The sequence below is a fragment of the Rhinolophus hipposideros genome (genome assembly GCF_964194185.1).
Source record: "Rhinolophus hipposideros genome assembly, chromosome: 22".
In the NCBI taxonomy this organism is placed as follows: Eukaryota; Metazoa; Chordata; class Mammalia; order Chiroptera; family Rhinolophidae; genus Rhinolophus; species Rhinolophus hipposideros.
In genome coordinates, this window is record NC_138068.1 from 23,154,121 (window position 1) to 23,173,086 (window position 18,966).

Sequence of the window (18,966 nt, forward strand, 5' to 3'; positions counted from 1 at the left end):
CATGTAATCCTTAAGCACCTATTATGTGTTAGGATCTGTTCTAGACACCAGAAACACAGCAGTGAGCAAAACAGACAATAGTCCCTGCCCTCTAGAAGAGGCAGACAGACAAAAACAAACAAACCAACAACAAATTAGAAAAGTAAAATATGCTGCTAGATAGTAATATATACTTTGAAGGGGAAAAAAAGAATCCAGAAAGGAGGATATGAAGTGCTGGGTATAGGTGTGTATGTGATATTTCAGCTAGAGTGGACAGGGAAAACTTTGGGGTAAAAACCAAAACAAAAGGAACGAGCAAGGCATGACGATATTTGGGTATGGCAAGTGCAAAGGCGCTGAGGCAGGAGTGTGTCTGCCTTGTTTCAGGACCCAGGTCCTGTGGTGCTTGAGTGGAGTGAGCCAGGGAGAGCAGTCAAAGGAGAGGAGGCAGTTGACAGGTTTCTACTTTGAGCGAGATGGGAGTTCTTGGGAGTGTTTTGGGGAGTGACATAGTTTGATTTACATTCTGACAGGACCCTTTGGTGACGCTAGGTGGAAAATGGACTGTAGGGGTCAAAACGGAAGCAAAGAACTCAATGAGGAGGTTGATGAAGGACAGCAGAGGAGATATGACGGAGGAACAGCGGGATGGGAGAGAAGGAGGTGAGAGGTGACAGACTTTGGATCTATTCTGCAGGTGGAGCCCATAGGATCTGCTGATCTATGGGATGAGGGATAGGAGGAAAATTAAGGGAGGAGGAGGCTCAAAGATTCAAAGAGCTCCCAGCCTGTCTCGGGGGAATGCAAACTTCCATAGCGGCCCAATAAAAAGGTGGAGAGCGATCTCCAAGAGGCAGCGTAAGGGTGAGTTCCTGAGCCTACCAGGCCTGGATTCAAATCCGACTTTGTGGCCTCGGGCAGGTCAAACTCAGTCTCTGTTTCCTTTTCTGCAAACGGAGCTAAAGCCCGGCTCTGCCCACTCCTGTGCTAGAGGCTTGGCTGAGCTGGGCTGGCCCCGCCCAAACCCGCCCCCGGCCCCGCCCAATCCCCGCCCCGGCCCCGCCCTTCCTCCTCCCCCACTCCTGCCGCGCCGCCGGCGTGGCCCGGTGGGTGAGTGAGGGTGTGGGAGTCCAGGGTCCACCCGGGAGTGGGGTGGGGACGCCCGGGGCAGGAGCACTGAGCGCCTGGGACCTCCATGACCTAGGGCGGGGGGTGGTGTCAGCCTGGGACTGCCTGGAGTGGGCCGGGCGGGAGCCTGGCGTCCCGGATCCCGCGACAATCTTCCTCCCCACTTCCGGGGACGCCACTTTCACTTTCTCTTCCCCCGAAACTGATCCCCTCCTCCTCCCGACTGACTGGGGCAGGAGTGGAAGGAGTTGAGCTGAAATCCTGGGCGCCGGGGGGCGCTCCCAGCAGGGAGAAGTGGGGGCCCTACCCGGAGCCTTCCAGCGTCCCGACTGTGCGGTGTCGCCCTCCCACGCGCCAGGCCTGTCCTATGTTTTTCTGTCCCCCCTTGCAGGCTTGACTCGGTGCCCTCTGCCTTTTCACCTCCCACGCAGAGTCCCGGCTTGTCCCCGATCCTACACCTGGTCCCCGCCCCCCGGGTCGTGTGATGCCTGCCGACTGCTGTCGGGGACACCGAGGCACAAAGAGGACTTGGGCCATACCAGAGGCCGCTGGCTGGGGCTGAGTTGCTCTTGGTCGCCTGCCCTCTCCCAGGTGACCCGGAGGTACATTTCCCCGGAGCTGCTGCCCCCGCTTGGGGGGATGGGCGCAACCACGCCAGATGGACGAGAAGACCAAGAAAGGTGGGCACAGCCTGGAGGCGACTGGGAAACTTGGGGTGGGAGGTGGGCCCTGCCAGGATCTGGCCTCCCCTGCCAAGAAGGGCCAGGGAGAGGGGCCCGTAACCCTGGCCTCCCGCTGCTCACCTGCTCTTCGGTTTCCTCCCTTGGGGTGGGTTGCTTCCAGAGGCGTCTTGTCATTCATTTATGTGATGCCCCTGTGGCCTCGTGGACCAGCTCTGAGCAGAGATGGGAGATCCCAGAGGACACGGAAAACCTTCCAGACTGGTGGGGGATTCAGACCTCACTGACCTGAATATCAGATGTTCTTGCCCCCTCCACTCTGTGTTGTAGCACATAAGTCAGGTCATGTCACCACCCTGCTCCTGTGTGTCCTTAGAACAAAGCCCAGAGCCATTGGGTAGCTCTCAAGCCCTGCTGAGTTGGCTGACTTCACAGTATCCCTCCATTCTCCCCCTTGCTCATTCTGCTGGAACCCCACTGGCTTCTTTCTGTTCTAATTCAACCATTTCTTGCTCAAGGCCTTTGCCCTTACCGCGCTCTCTACCTGGAACACTTTTCTCCAACTGGGCCTTGACATATCCAGTTTCTCCTCCTTCAGGTCTTAGCTTCAATGTCACCTCCTCCTAGAGACTTTCTCTGATCTCCTTACCTTATTTGTTTCTTTGCCAGCATGGATCGCAATCTGAGTTTTTTTCTTGTCAAAATTGTTAATTGTCTTCCTACCAGGGTGGGAGGTCCATATAGAGAAGAGACTCTGTTTATCTTATTCACTTGCTGAATCCCAGTTCTGGGACAGTTAAATGCTTGTCAAACATTGAAAGGAAGTGTGGGGAACCTGGGAATATGAAGGAAAAATGGAACAAAATGAGCACAGAAGGGGAGTGGGGAGTATCAGAGAAGGCCTCGCAGAGAAAGGGATTTTTAAGCTGGGTGTTGAAGGATATGTAGAAGTTCACCAGGAAGACAGAGGAAGGAGCATGTACAAAGGATCACCTCTCTCACCCCCTCATCCCCAGCTCCTGAAAAATAAACCCTATGCTTACTTGCCTCTACTGTGTTGGATTTTAGCCGAGGAGATGGCCCTGAGACTCACTCGAGCAGTGGCAGGCGGGGATGAAAAGGTGGCTGTGCAGTGTGCAATCTGGTTGGCAGAGCAACGGGTGCCCCTGAATGTGCAACTGAAGCCCGAGATCTCCCCAACACAGGACATCAGGTGAGGAGTGTGTGGCGGGCAGGTCAGGGACAAGGCTTCCTGAACCACAGTGGGCCACAATGTATTGTCAATAGAACAGTTCTTAAGACAAAGTTCTGGTGTCAGGAGACCTAGCTTCAAACCCTAGCTCTGCCACTAGTCAACTATGAGGTCTAGGGCAGGTCACTTCACCTCTCAGAGTTTCTGTTTGTTTGTTTGTTTGTTTGTTTATTTCATCTTAAAAATGGGGCAATAATAGTAGCTATCTCGTAGGGTTTTTTGGAGATAAAATAACAGTGGCATAAACAAGTTTGATGACAGGCAGTCCAGATGTGGAGGCTTTGCTCCCTGAAGTCCTCAGAGACTCATGCTGCTTCTGTCTTGTTATTCTGTCATTCATGGCCTCTATTCTGAGGTTTTCTTTGTGATCCAAAATGGCTGTTCCAGCTCCAGCCATCATCAGCATTCTTGTCAGCAGGGAGGAGAAAGGGGAGAAAAGTACCCCCCACACACTCCTCTTAAGAGCACAGCTCAGAAAGTTACATACACTTTTTCTTAATTCCTATGGACCAGAACTTACTCTCACAGCCATACTCAGCTTGAAGAATTCAGGGGTTCTCTTAGCAAGAGAAGCAAAGGAGAAGAATGGGTACTGTTAGTCTTTGCCCCAGGAAGCTTAAACTTGATGCTGAAACACTTAGCACAGTACTTGGCACATGTTAATCACTCAATAAACGTTGATATTTGTTTATTTATTTATTTAATATTTTTTAAACTGCTGCTTAGTCAGACAATAGCTTTTACAGCTTCTACTTTACAGTGATCCTGGTAAATCCCATTTGTTTTTTTAACTGGTTTTCTGAGGTATGATTGACATACCGTACAATTCAGTAGTTTAGAGTGTATGTAGTTCAAGGCTCTTTGTATATCGAGAGTTGTGCAAACATCACCACAAACAATTTCATCATCCCATAAAGAAACCCTGTACTCATTAGCAGTCACTCTTCGTCTCCCTACCTTTCCCCAACCCCACAACCTTAAGGCAACCATTAACCTATTTTGTAACTCTAGGGATTTGCCTATTCTGGAAATTTCGTGTAAATGGAATCATACAATATGTGGCCTTTTGTGTTTGGCTTCTTTCATTTAGTATCATGTTTTCTAGATTCATCCATGTTGTCACATGTATCAGAACTTCATTCCTTTTTATTGCCAGATAACCCATTGTGTGGAATGCCATATTTTCTTAATCTATTAATCAGTTGATGGACATTGGGTGGTTTCTACTTTCTGGTTAAATGAATCAAGTTGCTGTGAACATTTGTGTCCAAGCTTAGATACGGACACAAGCTTTGATACGGACACATAGATCTCTGATTTATAGCCAGTCTGTCAGAAGTACACGTAACAACCTGGATTTGCAAGTGGCAACTGAAGTCCAAGGAGAGGGTGTGGTTGGAACTCCTAATCTAAATCCCATTGGTCAGAAACCCAGGTAACAACCTGGGCTTGGGATTGGCATCGGCATCGGAATGTGGGGTTGGGGGGAGCAGTCCTGTAGAAGTGATCCCTTAACCTGTGGCAGCTGATGCTATCTCCAGGTAGATAGTGTCAGAACTGGGTTGAATTGTAGGATGCCCTGCTGGTGTCTGAGAAAGGCTTGGTGTGTGGGAAGCCCCTCCCCCCACACTTTGTAAACTGAGTCTCAGAAAACTAAGTGGATTGCTTTAGAAAGACAAGATAGAGAGGCGTCAGCAAAAAAACGTAACCGCTTTAGGGTGAGACAGTTGTTAAAAAACTATGGTAAAAATTCAGAAGGATCTGGACTCAGATGCTTTGAGAATGCTTTAAGTTTTTGCTCCACTTGAAAGAAACTGATACTGCAAATGATAGACCATGTATTATGGATGGGGTTCACACAAGAAGAAAAGTCATAGGAAACTCCAGTAGCAGAGTCACACTCAGAGAAAAGCTGTTTGCCCTTCACCTAGAGAGGGGGCAATGAGTGTGTATTTATAACTAGTAAGGTAAAATTAAGCGTTTAAAGTTTGTCTGCAGCTATTTCTGTGATTCTCTGCATTAGATGTTCTGATTTTGGTGATCACCCCTGACCCTGATGACATGGATATAGGGCTCCAACTGTATTTTTTTGGTTATTGGTGCTAAGATTATATAGCTTTTATTTTTTTTTTTAAAGATTTTATTGGGGAAGGGGAACAGGACTTTACTGAGGAACAGTGTGTACTTCCAGGACTTTTCCAAGTCAAGTTGTCCTTTCAGTCTTAGTTGTGGAGGGTGCAGCTCAGCTCCAGGTCCAGTTGCCATTGTTAGTTGCAGGGGGCGCAGCCCACCATCCCTTGCGGGAGTCGAACTGGCAATCTTGTGGTTGAGAGGACGTGCTCCAACCAAATGAGCCATCTGGCCATCCAGGATCTGCGAGGCAGCTCATTGACTTCATTCTAGTTGAGGAGGGCACACAGCTTGCTGGCCCATGTGGAAATCAAACCGGCAGACCATTGCCCAGAGCTCGCGCTCTAACCAACTGAGCCACCCCGTCTGCCCCAAGATTACAGCGTTCAGATTTTGTTTTCTATCTATAATTAAGGCTTCTATGCTTTACCTTTAGGTTGATTCTAAAAATGTAATCACACTAAAATAGCATTTAGAAGAAAACTAAAAGGAAATTAAAAGGACTAGATCTTAACTTACAAAACATTCTTCAAGCATTTGGGGTTTTGATGCATTCTCCCCATCAGAGTCAGCTATTCTTGTTTCTTGTATTTCAAAACTTTTCATATAGGAAAGTGGAGGGTAAACTTTGGAGTCTTTACGTGTTTAAAATTTTTTATATTTTGAAAATTTTCATTGATAGTTGGCTGGGTGTTGAAAATCATTATCCTGAGAAATTTTGAGAGTATTTTCTGGAGTATTTTAAAGCAAATCTCAGATATTATTTCATTCATAAATAATTTGATATGTCTTTAAAAAATAAGGACTTAAAAATAACCTCAATACCATTATCACACCTAAAAAATTAACAATAATTCCCTTATATCTCCTAGTACTCTGTTTATATTCAAATTTCCCTGATTATCTCATGACTGCTTTTTTTATAGTTAGTTTGTTCCAATTAGGAGCCAAACGAAATCTACACATAGCATTTCTTAATATTGTCTAAGCCTTTTTTATTCTCCTCCATTTTTATGCCATTAATTTTTTTAAGAAACCTGGTCTTTGACCTCTAAAATTTTCCTACGTTCTGGAGTTATTAATTGCTGCCTCAGGGTGTCATTTAATATCTCCCATTTTCCTTGTGAATTTGTAGTTGGATCTAAAGGTTAGGTTCTTCCAGAATCACTTTGTAAATTCCCAGGAGTCCTTTCTCATTTTCTGATTGCTTCTTGCTGTTCTTGCTTTATGGATGCAGTGTTCTCCCAAATCTCTCTGAAGGTACTAAGTGGACTTCACTGTTATTGTTTTGTACCTAATTTATCTGTTTCCTCTGGGATCAGTTCTGGTTTTTCATCTTAGCCTTCCCTTTTTATGTTTTTGGTCTTCCAAAATGTTTGAGGATCCTTGGGAAAATGGATGTTTAAGGCCAGTTTGTCTGGAATAATACTGTTTGGCTTGAAATCCTGCCTCTAACAGTTATTGCTTACTTGGCAGAGTCACTGTAACCTGTCTGTGTCTCATGTTTTTAGCTGTAAAATAGGGATAACAACAGTACCTGCCTCATGAATTCGTTGAGAGGATTAAATGAGTTAATATGTGTTGAGTGCTTTGCAAAGTCTTGGCATATGGTAAATAATAACCGTGGGTGGCTTGACCAGGAGGAAAGGAGAGTGATAGAAGGGCCTGGAGAGATGGGGAGGGGCCAGATCACAGAGGCTCTTGCATGCACAGTGAGTGTGGCTTTTATTCTAGGACAGTGTGGAGCCATTGGAGGGGCTTCAGCCGTGGGTTCTGATAAAGGAGGAAATACGGTGCAGGATGCCAGGAGAGGACCCTAACCCACACTGGGGGGTCATGTGTGTGGGTTTGTGGGGGTGTATTCACGTGCATGAGCATGCACAGGTGTGCAGACGTGTCCATGCTTATAGCTGGTGGCTGCGGTTGGACCTGCGGCCAGAGCCCTTGCCCCCACCCCTGTTCTCTGCAGGCTGTGTGTCCGTGTGGAAGATGCCCATAGGCACACTGTCACCATCTGGCTCATGGTGCGCCCTGACATGACAGTGGCTTCCCTCAAGGACATGGTGAGTGTGTGTGTGGGTGGGTGGGTGGCAGCTGAAGGGATACATCAGGGTAGAGCCTTCCTATTTTTTTCTGTATTGCTCTACATGGGTCCTCCCTTCCCACTCCCCCTGACCCCATCGTCCCCACAGGTGTTCCTGGACTATGGCTTCCCGCCTGCCCTGCAGCAGTGGGTGATTGGTCAGCGGTTGGCCCGGGACCAGGAGACCCTGCACTCCCATGGGGTGCGGCGCAATGGGGACAGTGCTTACCTCTATCTGCTGTCAGCCTGCAACACCTCACTCAACCCTCAGGAGCTGCAGCGGGAGCGCCAGTTACGGATGCTGGAAGGTGAGGCTGTCTGCTCCTGAGCCACAGGAGGTGCCCCTGAGGTCCTGGGGCAAGAGGGAGCAGAGCCCATGGGCTTTCTGTTGGGGACTCACCCCGGAGCGTCTTATCCACCGTGGGGAAGAGAGGACAAAGGAGGGAGCCATTTCTGGAACCATTTGAGAATAGCGGCCTAGGGGAAAGGGGCTGAGTTTAATCCTGGCTCTGGCATTTATTAGCTGTGTGGACTTGGGCAAGGCCCATCTTAAATTAGGTAGGATGACAATAATAGCTAGTGTTTATTCTAAATTGTTTATTTCTTATTTTGAAATATTTCAGACGTACAGAAAAGTTACAAAATTGTACAAAGAATTGTATAACCAATTCCCACGGACCTTTTGTGTGTATTTGTGTGGTAAAATATTAACATTTTACCATTATCCCTGCTTTATCATTCTCTCTATTAACATATACATTATTTATAAAAATTGTTTATATGCATATAAATTTTATCTGAACTGCTTTGAGAGTAAGTTGCAGACATCGTGTCCCTCTCCCATAAATACTTCAGTGTGTATTTCCTTAAAAAAGGTCATTTTCTTGTATTACCACATACAGCTATCAAATTTAGGAAATTTACATTGAAGTACTATTGTCTAATCTACAGATCTCACTCAAATCTCACCGGTTGTCGCACTGTTAGAGGAGGGACTCTGGCCCTGTGGGAGCCAGGATACTCAGCTAGGTCTAGGCCTGCCTAGCGGGACCAAGCTGGAGACTCCTCCAGGGAGGAGGGAGAGGATAGGAGGGGACTCAGCACAGGGTGCGGGGTTCCTGGCTGGCTGGGGGGTGTGGAAAAAGTGGGCTGCATGGATCCACCAGCCCCCTAACCCTCCTCCCCAGATCTGGGCTTCAAGGACCTCACGCTGCAGCCCCGGGGCCCACTGGAGCCGGCGCCCCTGAAGCCTGGGGCCCCCCAGGAGCCAGGGAGGGGGCAGCCTGACACTACGCCCGAGCCCCCGCCGGTAAGCCTCCCCAGTACCCCTGACCACCCTGCCCTAGCCCCTCGGTGTGCTGAGCTCACTGCCCCTCCACCCTCAGGTGGGTTGGCAGTGCCCAGGCTGCACCTTCATCAACAAGCCCACACGGCCGGGCTGTGAAATGTGCTGCTGGGCTCGGCCCGAGACCTACCAGATTCCAGCCTCCTACCAGCCTGATGCAGAGGAGCTAGCACGCATGGACAGAGAGGCAGAGGCGCTGCGCCAGTACCAGCAGGTGGGTGGAGATGTCCCCCGACAGACACCTGCAGACTGGACAGGGAGGTGGAGTCCAGGAAGGGAGACCAGACCCTTTCACGTGGCCACTCCTTTCCCTTTGCTGCCTTGCCCCCTCATGATCATGCCACAGGCCGCGAACCCGCACTGGACTATGACCCTCCCTCTCCTGGAGGTCATCCTGTGACAGAACCAGCTCCCTGCCACGATGCCCATCCAGGCTCACATGCCCCGCCCACATGTGGGCTGTGGCTCCGCCCCTAGCTTGACATACACACCTCTTGTGCACACAAGTGTGCCTGGCTGAGACCCCAGCCCCCTGGCTGGGACCCTGACCAAGCCCTCTCTGCCACGCCCTCCTCCACCTGTGACTGAGCCCTGCCTCACTCAGCCATGACCTCACCTCGGATCCTACTACCGACTCTCCTGCCCCTCTGGCTGTGGCCCATCCCTCACTTCCTTTGACCCTGGCTCTGGCCCTTCACTGCTCCCAGGGAGGTTGACCCCCGCCCTCTGGCCTGCCCCTCTCATAGTGTCCCCCCCCAATTGTGACCCAAGCACTGATGACAACAGGTGTCTGACCTTGAGTGTTCCCTCATTCTGATCAAATGCCCCCATCCTTCGCCTGCATTCCCCCTTGGACCCAGTGCCGCCCTTCCCCACCCCAGCCATGACCTCACTCTTGGTCCTGTCTACAACCACGGCCTCGCCTGTCCTCTCTCCTGCCTTGCTCTGCTGCCTAGCTTCGTCACTCCCCCTTCCCATACCCCTGACCTGCTTTGTGGTCTTGACGGGGCTCCACCTCCATCCCCTGGCCCTAGCCTCGCCCTGCTTGGCAGAGTTGCGATCCCTTACCCATGACTGCCTCCTCAGACCCTCGCCCCCTTTCTTCCCCTACAGTCATTTCTCCCTCGCCTGCCTTGACCCCTGATCATAGCCCCAACCTGCCCCTGCCCGGCCCTGCTGCTCTTGGCGTCCCTGCCAGGCCCCGATCCGAGCTCCACCCTTCCCAGTGTCTCTTGCTCACGCCCACTGCCTGGCCCCTCGCACCCCGACCCGGGAATCCTGAGTCCCTCCCAGCTTTGGCCACATCCCCTGGTCCCCCCCCCCCTCCGCTTCCTGGTCTGATCCCCTCCTGAGACCCTGAGCCGCCCCTCGGCCCCACCCCCTGTGTCCAGCGGAAGCAGCAGCAGCAGCAGGGGAACTACCTGCAGCACATCAAGCTGGATCAGAGGAGCCTGGTGCTGAACGCCGAGGCCACCGAATGCCCTGTGTGCTACTCGGTGCTGGCACCTGGCGAGGCGGTGGTGCTGCGGGAGTGTCTTCACGCCTTCTGCAGGTGTGTCCCCCCCATCACCCCATTAAAGTAATGTTGATTGCAGCCACCAGTCCCCCAGGGCAGAAAGGGGGTGAGGGCCTGTTTTCTCACCTCTCGTTTGATGCCCACGAAAACGTGGGAGATAGTCGCTGTCTCCCCATTTTATAGGGAAGGAATGTGAGGTACAGAGAGGCCAGCAACTTACTCAAGGGCACGTGGGTCAGGCATTCTAGCTCCAGAGCTTGTGCCCCTGCCCACTCCTGACCCAGGCCCATGCGGGGGCATCGAGGCCCTAGCCCTGGCCACCTGGCCGGTGGGCACTGTCCCCCCCTGAGGCTGCTCTCCTGGCCTGTCTGTCCAGGGCTGTGGAGAACACATCCTTCTTCGCCACAGCAGATGTTTGGCGAGCGGCCCCTGGGTCCAGGGACTGCTAGGCCTGGGTTTCCAGGACGGATCAAAGAAGCTCAGTTCCTGCCTCCTGGAGTTGACATTCCAGTGGGGAGGCTGACGTTCATCAAATAATCCCTGATAGAAATTGTGTCAGATGCTAAGCACCAGAGGATTATAATTGAAAAAACAGAGGCCCTGCTCCAGCAGGGGTTGGGGGAAGCCCCTAGGAAGCAGCACTTGAGCACAGACCAGAGCATCTGGTGTGGTGTGTGCCTGACCTGTTTGCAGGAGCAAAGGGGTCCACGTGGCCAGAGCAGAGGGATGGATACAGAGGGGTTCGGGAGGGCGAGTCATAGGGGCTCTTGGGAGTGCAGTGAGGGGCTTGGGTCTGTTCTGGGTGGGATGGGAGGCCACTGGGGAGGGACGTGGTGACACAGGGAGCCCAGGAGGAGGCTACCGCAGTCCTCCGGGCGCGGGGTGATGGGGCCCTGGACTGGAGCAGTAGGGGTGGCAGTGGGATGGACAGAAGTGGCAGCCATGGTGATGGGTTGGTGGGAGGCCCAGGAAGGCAAGGAGGTGTTGAGGAGAAGCCCAGCTGAGGTCAAGCTCAGCAGGGGTAGAGGCCGGTGGATGGGGTTCAGATGACCCTCACCTCCACCCTACCCCTTTCCCAGGGAGTGTCTGCAGGGCACCATCCGAAACAGCCAGGAGGCCGAGGTTGCCTGCCCCTTCATTGACAACACCTACTCGTGCTCTGGCAAACTGCTGGAGAGGGAGATCCGGGCGGTAAGGCCTGGGGAGGGAGGAGCGCGCCCTGTCCCAGGGCGCTGGGCCCCGAGCTGGCGGGGGGACTGGCTCGAGTGCCAGTCTCAGGCAGCAGACATTTATCACAGCCTCTGTAGGGGATGCTGGAGGCACAAACAGCGAACAGGACACGAGTGGGGGGAGGTAGCTAGTACCACCCAGAAGAAGGAAAGAGCCCAGCAGTGAGAGTGGGCCTGGGCGACCTCCAGTCAAATACTCAGCCTCTCTGTGCCTCGGTCTTCTCATCTCCGTTAGGGTCCAAGTTAGAGTTACTTTCTATTTCAAAGACTGTAAAGATTATAGTAGATGGTATGGGTAAAGAATTTAGAGTAGTGTTTGACATGATAAGCCCCGTGTCAGTTAGCTTTTGCTGTGCAACAAGTCACTCCAGACTTTGTGGCTTAAAACAACCATTTATTTAGCTCATCCATCTGCAAATTAATAATTTGGGTTGGGCTTAGCTGGATGATTCTGGTCCAGTCTGGGCCTGGCTGGTCTCATCTGGGCTTAGCTGGTGGGTCAGCTGCCCTGGACTGGTTTATGATGGTGTTATGTTCCATGGCTGGGATGACCGGGCCACTTTCCACTTTGGTCTGCCATCTCGCAGCAGGCTTCACATGGTGGTCTCAGCTGGCAGGGAGCCCCAGTGCACAAGTGCTTCCCATGTCTGCGTTTTTTTTGTCCCTTGCTGCTATTCCATTGGCCAGAGCAAGTCACATGCTTAAACCTGGAATCTGTGCAGGAGGGGACCACCCACGCGTGTGGAGTCAGGGAGACATGTACATATTGGGGCCATTCCTCCAACCGTCTGTCACACAGCTGTATATGCCTGCCTGTGCGTGTGTGTGTGCTGTTGTTACTATAATTGATGGTATTACCAAGTTCTCTCCCTGACTAATGGTGATCTTGAGTAAGTCCCCTCCCTTCATGGGCTTCCATTTCCCCATCAGTAAAGTGGACTCTTGGGCTTGATTTCAACAGCTGGACAATGGCCTTCCCAGAACTGGGCATCTTGGGGTTCTCTGGCCAAAACATGGAGGGAGGGCCAAAGCAAAGGTCACTGAGATCCAAATGGGAGAGCCCCACAGGCACATACACAAGCCCCTGTTTCTCCCTGTCACTCCTATGATCCTGTTTCTGAGAACACCCCTAACTTCACCCAAGTGTTTCCTGGGGCCAAGGGAGTTCGACCTCAAGGGAAAAAGGGCAGACACGGGTAGAACTTGGGAACTCCCACCCCTTACCCCAGGAGCAGCCCCGTTTTACCCGTCACCAGAGAAGGGCAGTTCCGGGAGGTTGCTGAGGCCCTCCTTGCTCTGGCCTGTACAGTCATTCCATATGGCCTGGCACCGGTAGTCGTTGCCCAACGAGCGGTCTTCCTTGTGTAGTCACCCCTGCCAGGGGGCATTGTGATGGCGCCAGTGTTCATGCCAAAGCGCCGCAGGGCCCATGCTTCTCTGGAGCCCCTGAGAGTTTACGCAAGCCTCAGAATGACAAATGGTCAAGTGTGGCAGAGAGAGAAAGTGGTAGGGATCAGCAAAGTAATGCAGGGGAGAGTGTTTTTACAAAAAAAAAAAAGAAAAAAGAAAAACCTAAACCACAGAACAGAAATGAAAGAGAAAAAAACCACCCACAACCCTACTATCCCAGGAAGTCCTGGCTACATTTTTCTCCTGTTAACTCTGGTGTTCCTGGACTGACATCACATTTTCCTTTTTAAATCAACTTTATTAAGATATACTCTGCACACAATAAAATGCACACATTTTAAGTGTGCCTTTGGATGAGTTTCAACAAATGTATCTCTTGTAACTAACCACCACCAATCAAGATCAGAGAATAGGCATGATTTTTACTTTATTGTAACCGGCATAGATACAATAGCTTTGGCTATTTTGCTACAAAATCTTCTAAAGATTATTTAAATCTCTATGGCATGTATCCTGTTTATACCTCTTAGTAATTCGAGTGTCTCAATTGGTAGGTAATGCTTCAAGGAACATTTTTTATGGTGTCTCTTCCTTGTATATTTTCTTAGGATAAACTTGTAGAAGAAAAGTTTGGGACGGTTGAAACATTATTGCCACATTGCTTTCTCAAAGTGAAATGTACCAGGACACTAGTTTAACCACATCTTCTCCAGCATTGTGTGTTATTATTTTTGTCCATTTTCTAACTGTGGTAAAATACAACAAAATTTACCATTTTAACAATTTTAAGTGTACACTTCTGTGGCATTACGTTGTGCAACTTTCACCACTATCCTTCTTCAAAACTTTTAATCCACTTTTTGACTGGACTTTCTAACACTGAGAGTAATGTGAAGAAAAGAGCCTGGGGCTGGGTTGGACGTGATGAATTGGGGGCTTCCAGGAAGATACTTGGTGGCAAGGAGGGCTACATACCAGGTGTTCTGAACCCGAGACCAAGGCTGTGCTGTGTTGGCAGCTGCTGAGCCCTGAGGATTACCAGCGGTTTCTGGACCTCGGCGTCTCCATCGCTGAGAATCGAAGTGCCTTCAGCTATCACTGCAAGACACCGGACTGCAAGGGGTGGTGCTTCTTTGAGGATGACGTCAATGAGTTCACCTGCCCCGTGTGTTTCCACATCAACTGCCTGCTCTGCAAGGTGGGGATGGGAACCCACATTGCTTAGTCACCCTGGTCCTGCCCAGAGGTCACTGCAGTTCAGTGCTTATTCTCCTGGGAAGGGAGCTATGCTACTGGCTGGGTTGTCATGACTTAGAGCTGCATGTCAGTGACAGGGCCTGGCCTGGACCCCAAACTGAGCCTAAGCCTTGGACCAAGCCCTGGCCCGAGCCCTGATTCCAAGTCCTAGACCGGCTCCAGATGGAAGTTCAACCTAGACTGAGCCCTGGCCCTGGACCGAACCTCACGCCAGGCCGATCCCTGCCTCCATCATCTCCACAGCTGACCAGTAGAGTGACCGGTGAAGAGTAGCTAGGTCTGAGCCTGGCTGCAGGCTGTCTCAGAGCTTTGGGCCTGAAGCGGGCCAGAACCTAACTAGGGGCTGCAGCCTGGGGGCGAGGTGGTTTAAATAGGTATACGTTATTATCCTATGTGATCCCCTGGTTTCACCTCTCTGGCCTCAGTGTCCTCTTTTGTAAAATAGGTGTAAAATGGCTTACAAAGCGGGGGCATGTCAGTGACGACATCTAGAGGCATTCGTGGCCTCCCCCACCTCTCCCAGCTTTCTAACCCCTGGGGAAGCTTCTTATGTTGAGCCCCTCACCCCGCTGCAGGCCATCCACGAGCAGATGAACTGTAAGGAGTACCAGGACGACCTGGCCTTGCGGGCTCAGAACGATGTGGCCGCCCGGCAGACGACGGAAATGCTGAAGGTGAGGCTGGGACGGGGCTGAGGGCCTGGGGATTCGTGAGCTCCTTGGGGGTTGGAGCTTCTGAGAAATGGTTGAGGTTCACACGGCCCTGGAAGCTTTCACCTTCCTGTTGGCGTCGCTCCCATCTGGAGCTGGGACTTGGGTCAGGTGGTCAGCTGGGAGCGGCAGGACGTGTGGGTGGAGGGGGGACACCCCATAAACAAGGCGTACAGGTGAGCAATTCCACGGCTCCTGCAGGGTTGCCCGTTTCTCTGCAGTGGGGAGGGGCGGGACCGGGCAGCTGCCGTGCCTGGTTCCATGGTTGCCCCTGCCCTCTCCTAGTCCATGCTGCAGCAGGGCGAGGCCATGCACTGCCCACAGTGCAGGATTGTGGTGCAGAAGAAGGATGGGTGCGACTGGATCCGCTGCACCGTCTGCCACACGGAGATCTGCTGGGTCACCAAGGGCCCGCGCTGGGGCCCAGGGGTAAGTCCTTGAGGAGCAGAGGACTCAGGAGAGGTGTGGGGAGGGGTCCTCGCCCCAGAGGGGGGATTGGAAAACTGCAGCGCACCGGCCCAGTCCAACCCACTATCTGTATTTGTGCAGCTTGTGAAGTAAGAACATTTTTACATTTTTTAAATGGTTGAAAAATAGCAAAAGAATATTTTGTGATTTGTGAAAATTATATGAAATCCAAATTTTAGCCAAAAGTGAAGTTTTTGGGAAGCACAGCTCATTCACTTATCAACTATGGTTGCTTTTGCATGACGTGCAAAGGCAGAGACTGGGTGGCCTGCAAAGCCAAAAATACCTGGCTCTTTACAGACCCCTGTCCTGGATAGAGGACCACGATTAAGGGTCCAGTCTGGAGTCATGGGTCCCTGGCTCTGGTGCACACTTGCCGTGGGGTTAGGCTCTTACTGCCTTCTCTGAGCCTCAGTTTCTTCATCTGCAAAATGGGGGTGATAGCAGGGCCTGTCTCAGGCCTGTCAGAATCAAATGAAAAAAATGCAAGAGGCTTTTCACAAAGATGGTGCTGAACGTGAAGAAGGAAGCCCCTGCCCTTCCCAAAGCCGAAGCCAAAGCAAAGGCTTTGAAGGCAAAGAAAGCCGTGCTGAAAAGCGTCCACAGCCACAGACAAAAAGATCTGCATGTCACCCACCTTACGAAGGCCCAAGACACTGCGGCTCCAAAGGCAGCCTAAATATCCTCAGAAGAGTGCCCCAGGAGAAACAAGCTTGATCACTGTGCCACCATCACGTTCCCCTAACTGCCGAGTCAGCCATGAGGAAGATAGAAGCCAACAGTACACGTGTTCATTGTGGATGTCACGGCCAACACGCACCAGATCACACAGGCTGTGAAGAAGCTCCATGACATTGACGGGGCCACGGTCAGCACCCTGATCGGCCTGATGGAGAGAAGAAGGCACAGGTTCCACTGGCTCCTGACGATGGTGCTTTGGATGTTGCCAAGAAAATTGGGATCATCTAAACTGAGTCCATCTGGCTAATTCTAAATATAAAACTTTTTCACTGTAAAAACAAAAAAACACGAGAAGCGCTTAGCAGGGTACCTGTCACATGGCCAGCGCTCTGCATAGGGTAGCTGTCATTGTTAGGGGTGTGTTCCTAGAACTGGGTGCTCATTATATGAAGATGGGCATCGAAATAGATGGAAGCAGAGGAAGCCACCTTTTCCCATGCTGCCGATATGCTGACCCTTCCGGAATATGCAAAATCCATCAGCTCCTTTCCCTGTTCTGGGTCTAGGCGTGAGCAGACTAAGGTCATGTAATGTGGGTGCTGCGGGAGCCCAGAAAGGCCTCATGATGGCCTCCATCAGGTAGCTGAAGCTAAAACGGCCAGCTGAGAAGCAGGCGATCTGCCCGAGCAAAGGCCCAGAGTGGAGTGTGCACTGCATTGGGGTGTGATGGAATAACGTGGGGGGGCACTGTCTTCCCTGCTGACCTTCTCTCCACCCACCCACCCCTACCCATCCTCTAGGGCCCAGGAGACACCAGTGGGGGCTGCCGCTGCCGGGTGAGTGGGATTCCGTGCCACCCCAGCTGTCAGAATTGCCACTGAGCTGAAGATGGCCTGGTCCCCACGCTGGCCCTCCATTCACAAGCTGCTGGAGGATAGGGCAGGTGTTTTGGTTCTGATTTCCAGCCTGGAAGATGCCAAGGCCCCTGAGCTGCATGGATGGGGATGGCCTGTTTGCTAGGGTGCTGCAAGGGTGCCCCTCTCCCCCCAGCTAGCTGTTGTCCACAGCCACCTTTGCCCCAGTGCCTTTGCCCTTCCCCTGGGGCTTGCTGGCCAGACCTCTCGTCTCTTCTTTGCGGCTCCCACCTCTGCCTGACCCAGCCTTACACGCTGCCCTGGCCAGAGGCCTTGTGGATAGAGCCTCTGAGAGCCCCTGTGAGTCCACGCTCCCCCTCCACCATCCTTGTCTGCTGAACACTCACAGCCCGCCACCCCCTGGCCTCTTTCTGGGGGAGACTTTGCTCTGGCTTTGCTGTTGGAAGCCTGGGGCGTCTTAGAACTGCTGCTAATTCTGTTCAGAGCCGAGAGGGAGATCTGGCGGTTTGTAAAGCCCAGCCCATCAGGTCCGGCTTCTGCATCTTCCTCTTTGCTGCTGGTATAAGCTGATTAAAGTGGTTTTCCAGGAGGGGATGAGTGTGCTCTCTGTTCGAGGGGCATGGGCTGGGCCTGCACACCGGCAGGATCCCAGGCTCTCCAGGAAGTACGGCAGGAAGTGGCTGGATGAGCCACTTGATAGCCCACGGCTGCGTGAGGGTCAGGATGTTCTGGGGTCAGTATTCACCCAGGTAGCTGCAGTGTGTGGAGTCCACCCAACAGGGTCTGCGGAGCCATGTGGGTCGGAGGGGCAGGGAGGGGCTGAGGCAGCAGCTACAGGCTGACAGGATAGGCTTGCTGCTCCCTCTGGCCTCCTGGCATCCGGGATCGGGAAACAGACATTTCAGGGTGAGGCGAGGCTGCTGCAATTGAGGGTGAGGTTGTCTGTTCTGATTTAACGTCTCAGCCAAGCTGGCACAGTATTGGTCCGGCATTATTTCTTAGTCCCCATTCTGTGCTGGTGAGAGATTAATAAAACACGGTTCTGGCTCTCCATTCTGTAAGTTTTTACTGTATTTTATGACCCACCCACCCCCTTCCCCTGGTGAGATGTGGTATTTTGAGGGTCACCACAAAGCCTCTGGAAACGCATGGCCGCCCTGTCCTTGGGTGCCAAGACTTGAAAGAGTTGACCCCAGGCACTGAGCGGAGAGATCAGAGAACGTGCCTTTCTGCTTTGCCTGCTCTGCCAGCATTGGCTCAGGGCAGCTGTCATGGCTGAAGGGCACGTTTGGACAGCCTCCCACCCTGGGAGTGGGAACTGGTCAGGCTGAGCCGCTGCCTTGGAAGACACAGAAGCAGCTGAGAGCTGAGCCGCAGGAGAGTGAGATGGGGCCCGGGTGGGGGCAGACGCGTTCTCTTACCAGTTCCTCCCTCCTCTCCTGCCAGGGCCCATCTTGGCATCCTCAGGGGCCTGGGCACAGGAGGAAAGCAGGGACCATTCTCTTGGTGCAGAGGATGCACGTTGGTAAGCCACAGGATGCACCCAGTCCACCAGTATTGTTTTAGAAACGCGAATTGGTTGCCAGTATATTTAAATTGAGAGCTACTATATTAAAAGCTAGGTGCCCAGCCTTTCTTGGAAAAGCTGAAGCTTGGCAGCCGTGGGGCCTCATTTCCAGGTGGTAGGAACGGCCCAGAGTCAGGATAGTGGCTCTTGTCAGACGGGTCCACACCCTCCAGTTCACATGGTTCTCAGCACCCCCAGGACGCCGCACACCGAGGCCTCAGTGCCCTGGCATCATTCTTTTTCTCATACAGTATTAACGAAGTATTTCTTTACCTATGGCTGTATCCGCAGTGAGAACAAGGCAGACAGAAGGGGCTTCGCTGGCTCGTCTCTCACTTGGCCCACTCCATCCATGCCAACATGCGCAGGGAGCGTGAGCCTGCTGCAGCCAAAATGGAGGGGGCAGAGCTGTCCTGGGGTTCTCGCCTTCAGTGCTGTACTCACACCAGTGGGTAAAGGACCAAAGATGGGCAGACTTACAGGTGCTCCCTACTGCAGGCTCAAGTGGAGATGCGTCCATCTCCCAAGGGGTCACCCCAGGCCGGGGCCCCAGACCTTAAGAGCCTGCTGCCAACTGTCCAGAGCAGACCTGAAGCCAAACCGCAAGGGCTTGGACTCAAACCAGCTACCTGAGGAAAGAGCAGGTGGCCCCA

General features: G+C 52.2%; 1 protein-coding gene across 3 annotated transcripts; it reads left to right on the forward strand.

Annotated features, from left to right (window-relative positions):
- The first annotated feature begins 1,053 nt into the window (after positions 1–1,053).
- On the forward strand, positions 1,054–17,804 carry RBCK1 (RANBP2-type and C3HC4-type zinc finger containing 1). Of its 3 annotated transcripts, none has more exons than XM_081034374.1 (13): positions 1,054–1,092; positions 1,502–1,790; positions 2,859–3,003; positions 7,142–7,235; positions 7,365–7,563; positions 8,443–8,564; positions 8,641–8,814; positions 9,992–10,152; positions 11,196–11,307; positions 13,774–13,953; positions 14,588–14,686; positions 15,008–15,151; positions 16,672–17,804. In XM_081034374.1, exons 2-13 carry the CDS (start codon positions 1,769–1,771, stop codon positions 16,750–16,752), a joined length of 1,533 nt encoding a protein of 510 aa, XP_080890500.1. In that variant the 5' UTR covers positions 1,054–1,092; positions 1,502–1,768; the 3' UTR covers positions 16,753–17,804. The 3 variants fall into 3 exon arrangements, with proteins under 3 accessions (XP_080890500.1, XP_080890501.1, XP_080890502.1); XM_081034375.1 differs by having other exon boundaries at positions 1,067–1,092; positions 1,542–1,790; XM_081034376.1 differs by having other exon boundaries at positions 1,069–1,092; positions 1,702–1,790.
- The last annotated feature ends 1,162 nt before the right edge of the window (positions 17,805–18,966 follow it).

What these genes read in the sequence shown, in the direction of transcription:
- RBCK1 (XM_081034374.1), top strand. Translation starts at nt 1,769, where the DNA reads ATGGACGAGAAGACCAAGAAAG. An exon ending in CGCTGCGCCAGTACCAGCAG is followed by an intron (nt 8,815 to 9,991) that starts GTGGGTGGAGAT and finishes CCCTGTGTCCAG; the next exon opens with CGGAAGCAGCAGCAGCAGCA. An exon ending in AGACGACGGAAATGCTGAAG is followed by an intron (nt 14,687 to 15,007) that starts GTGAGGCTGGGA and finishes GCCCTCTCCTAG; the next exon opens with TCCATGCTGCAGCAGGGCGA.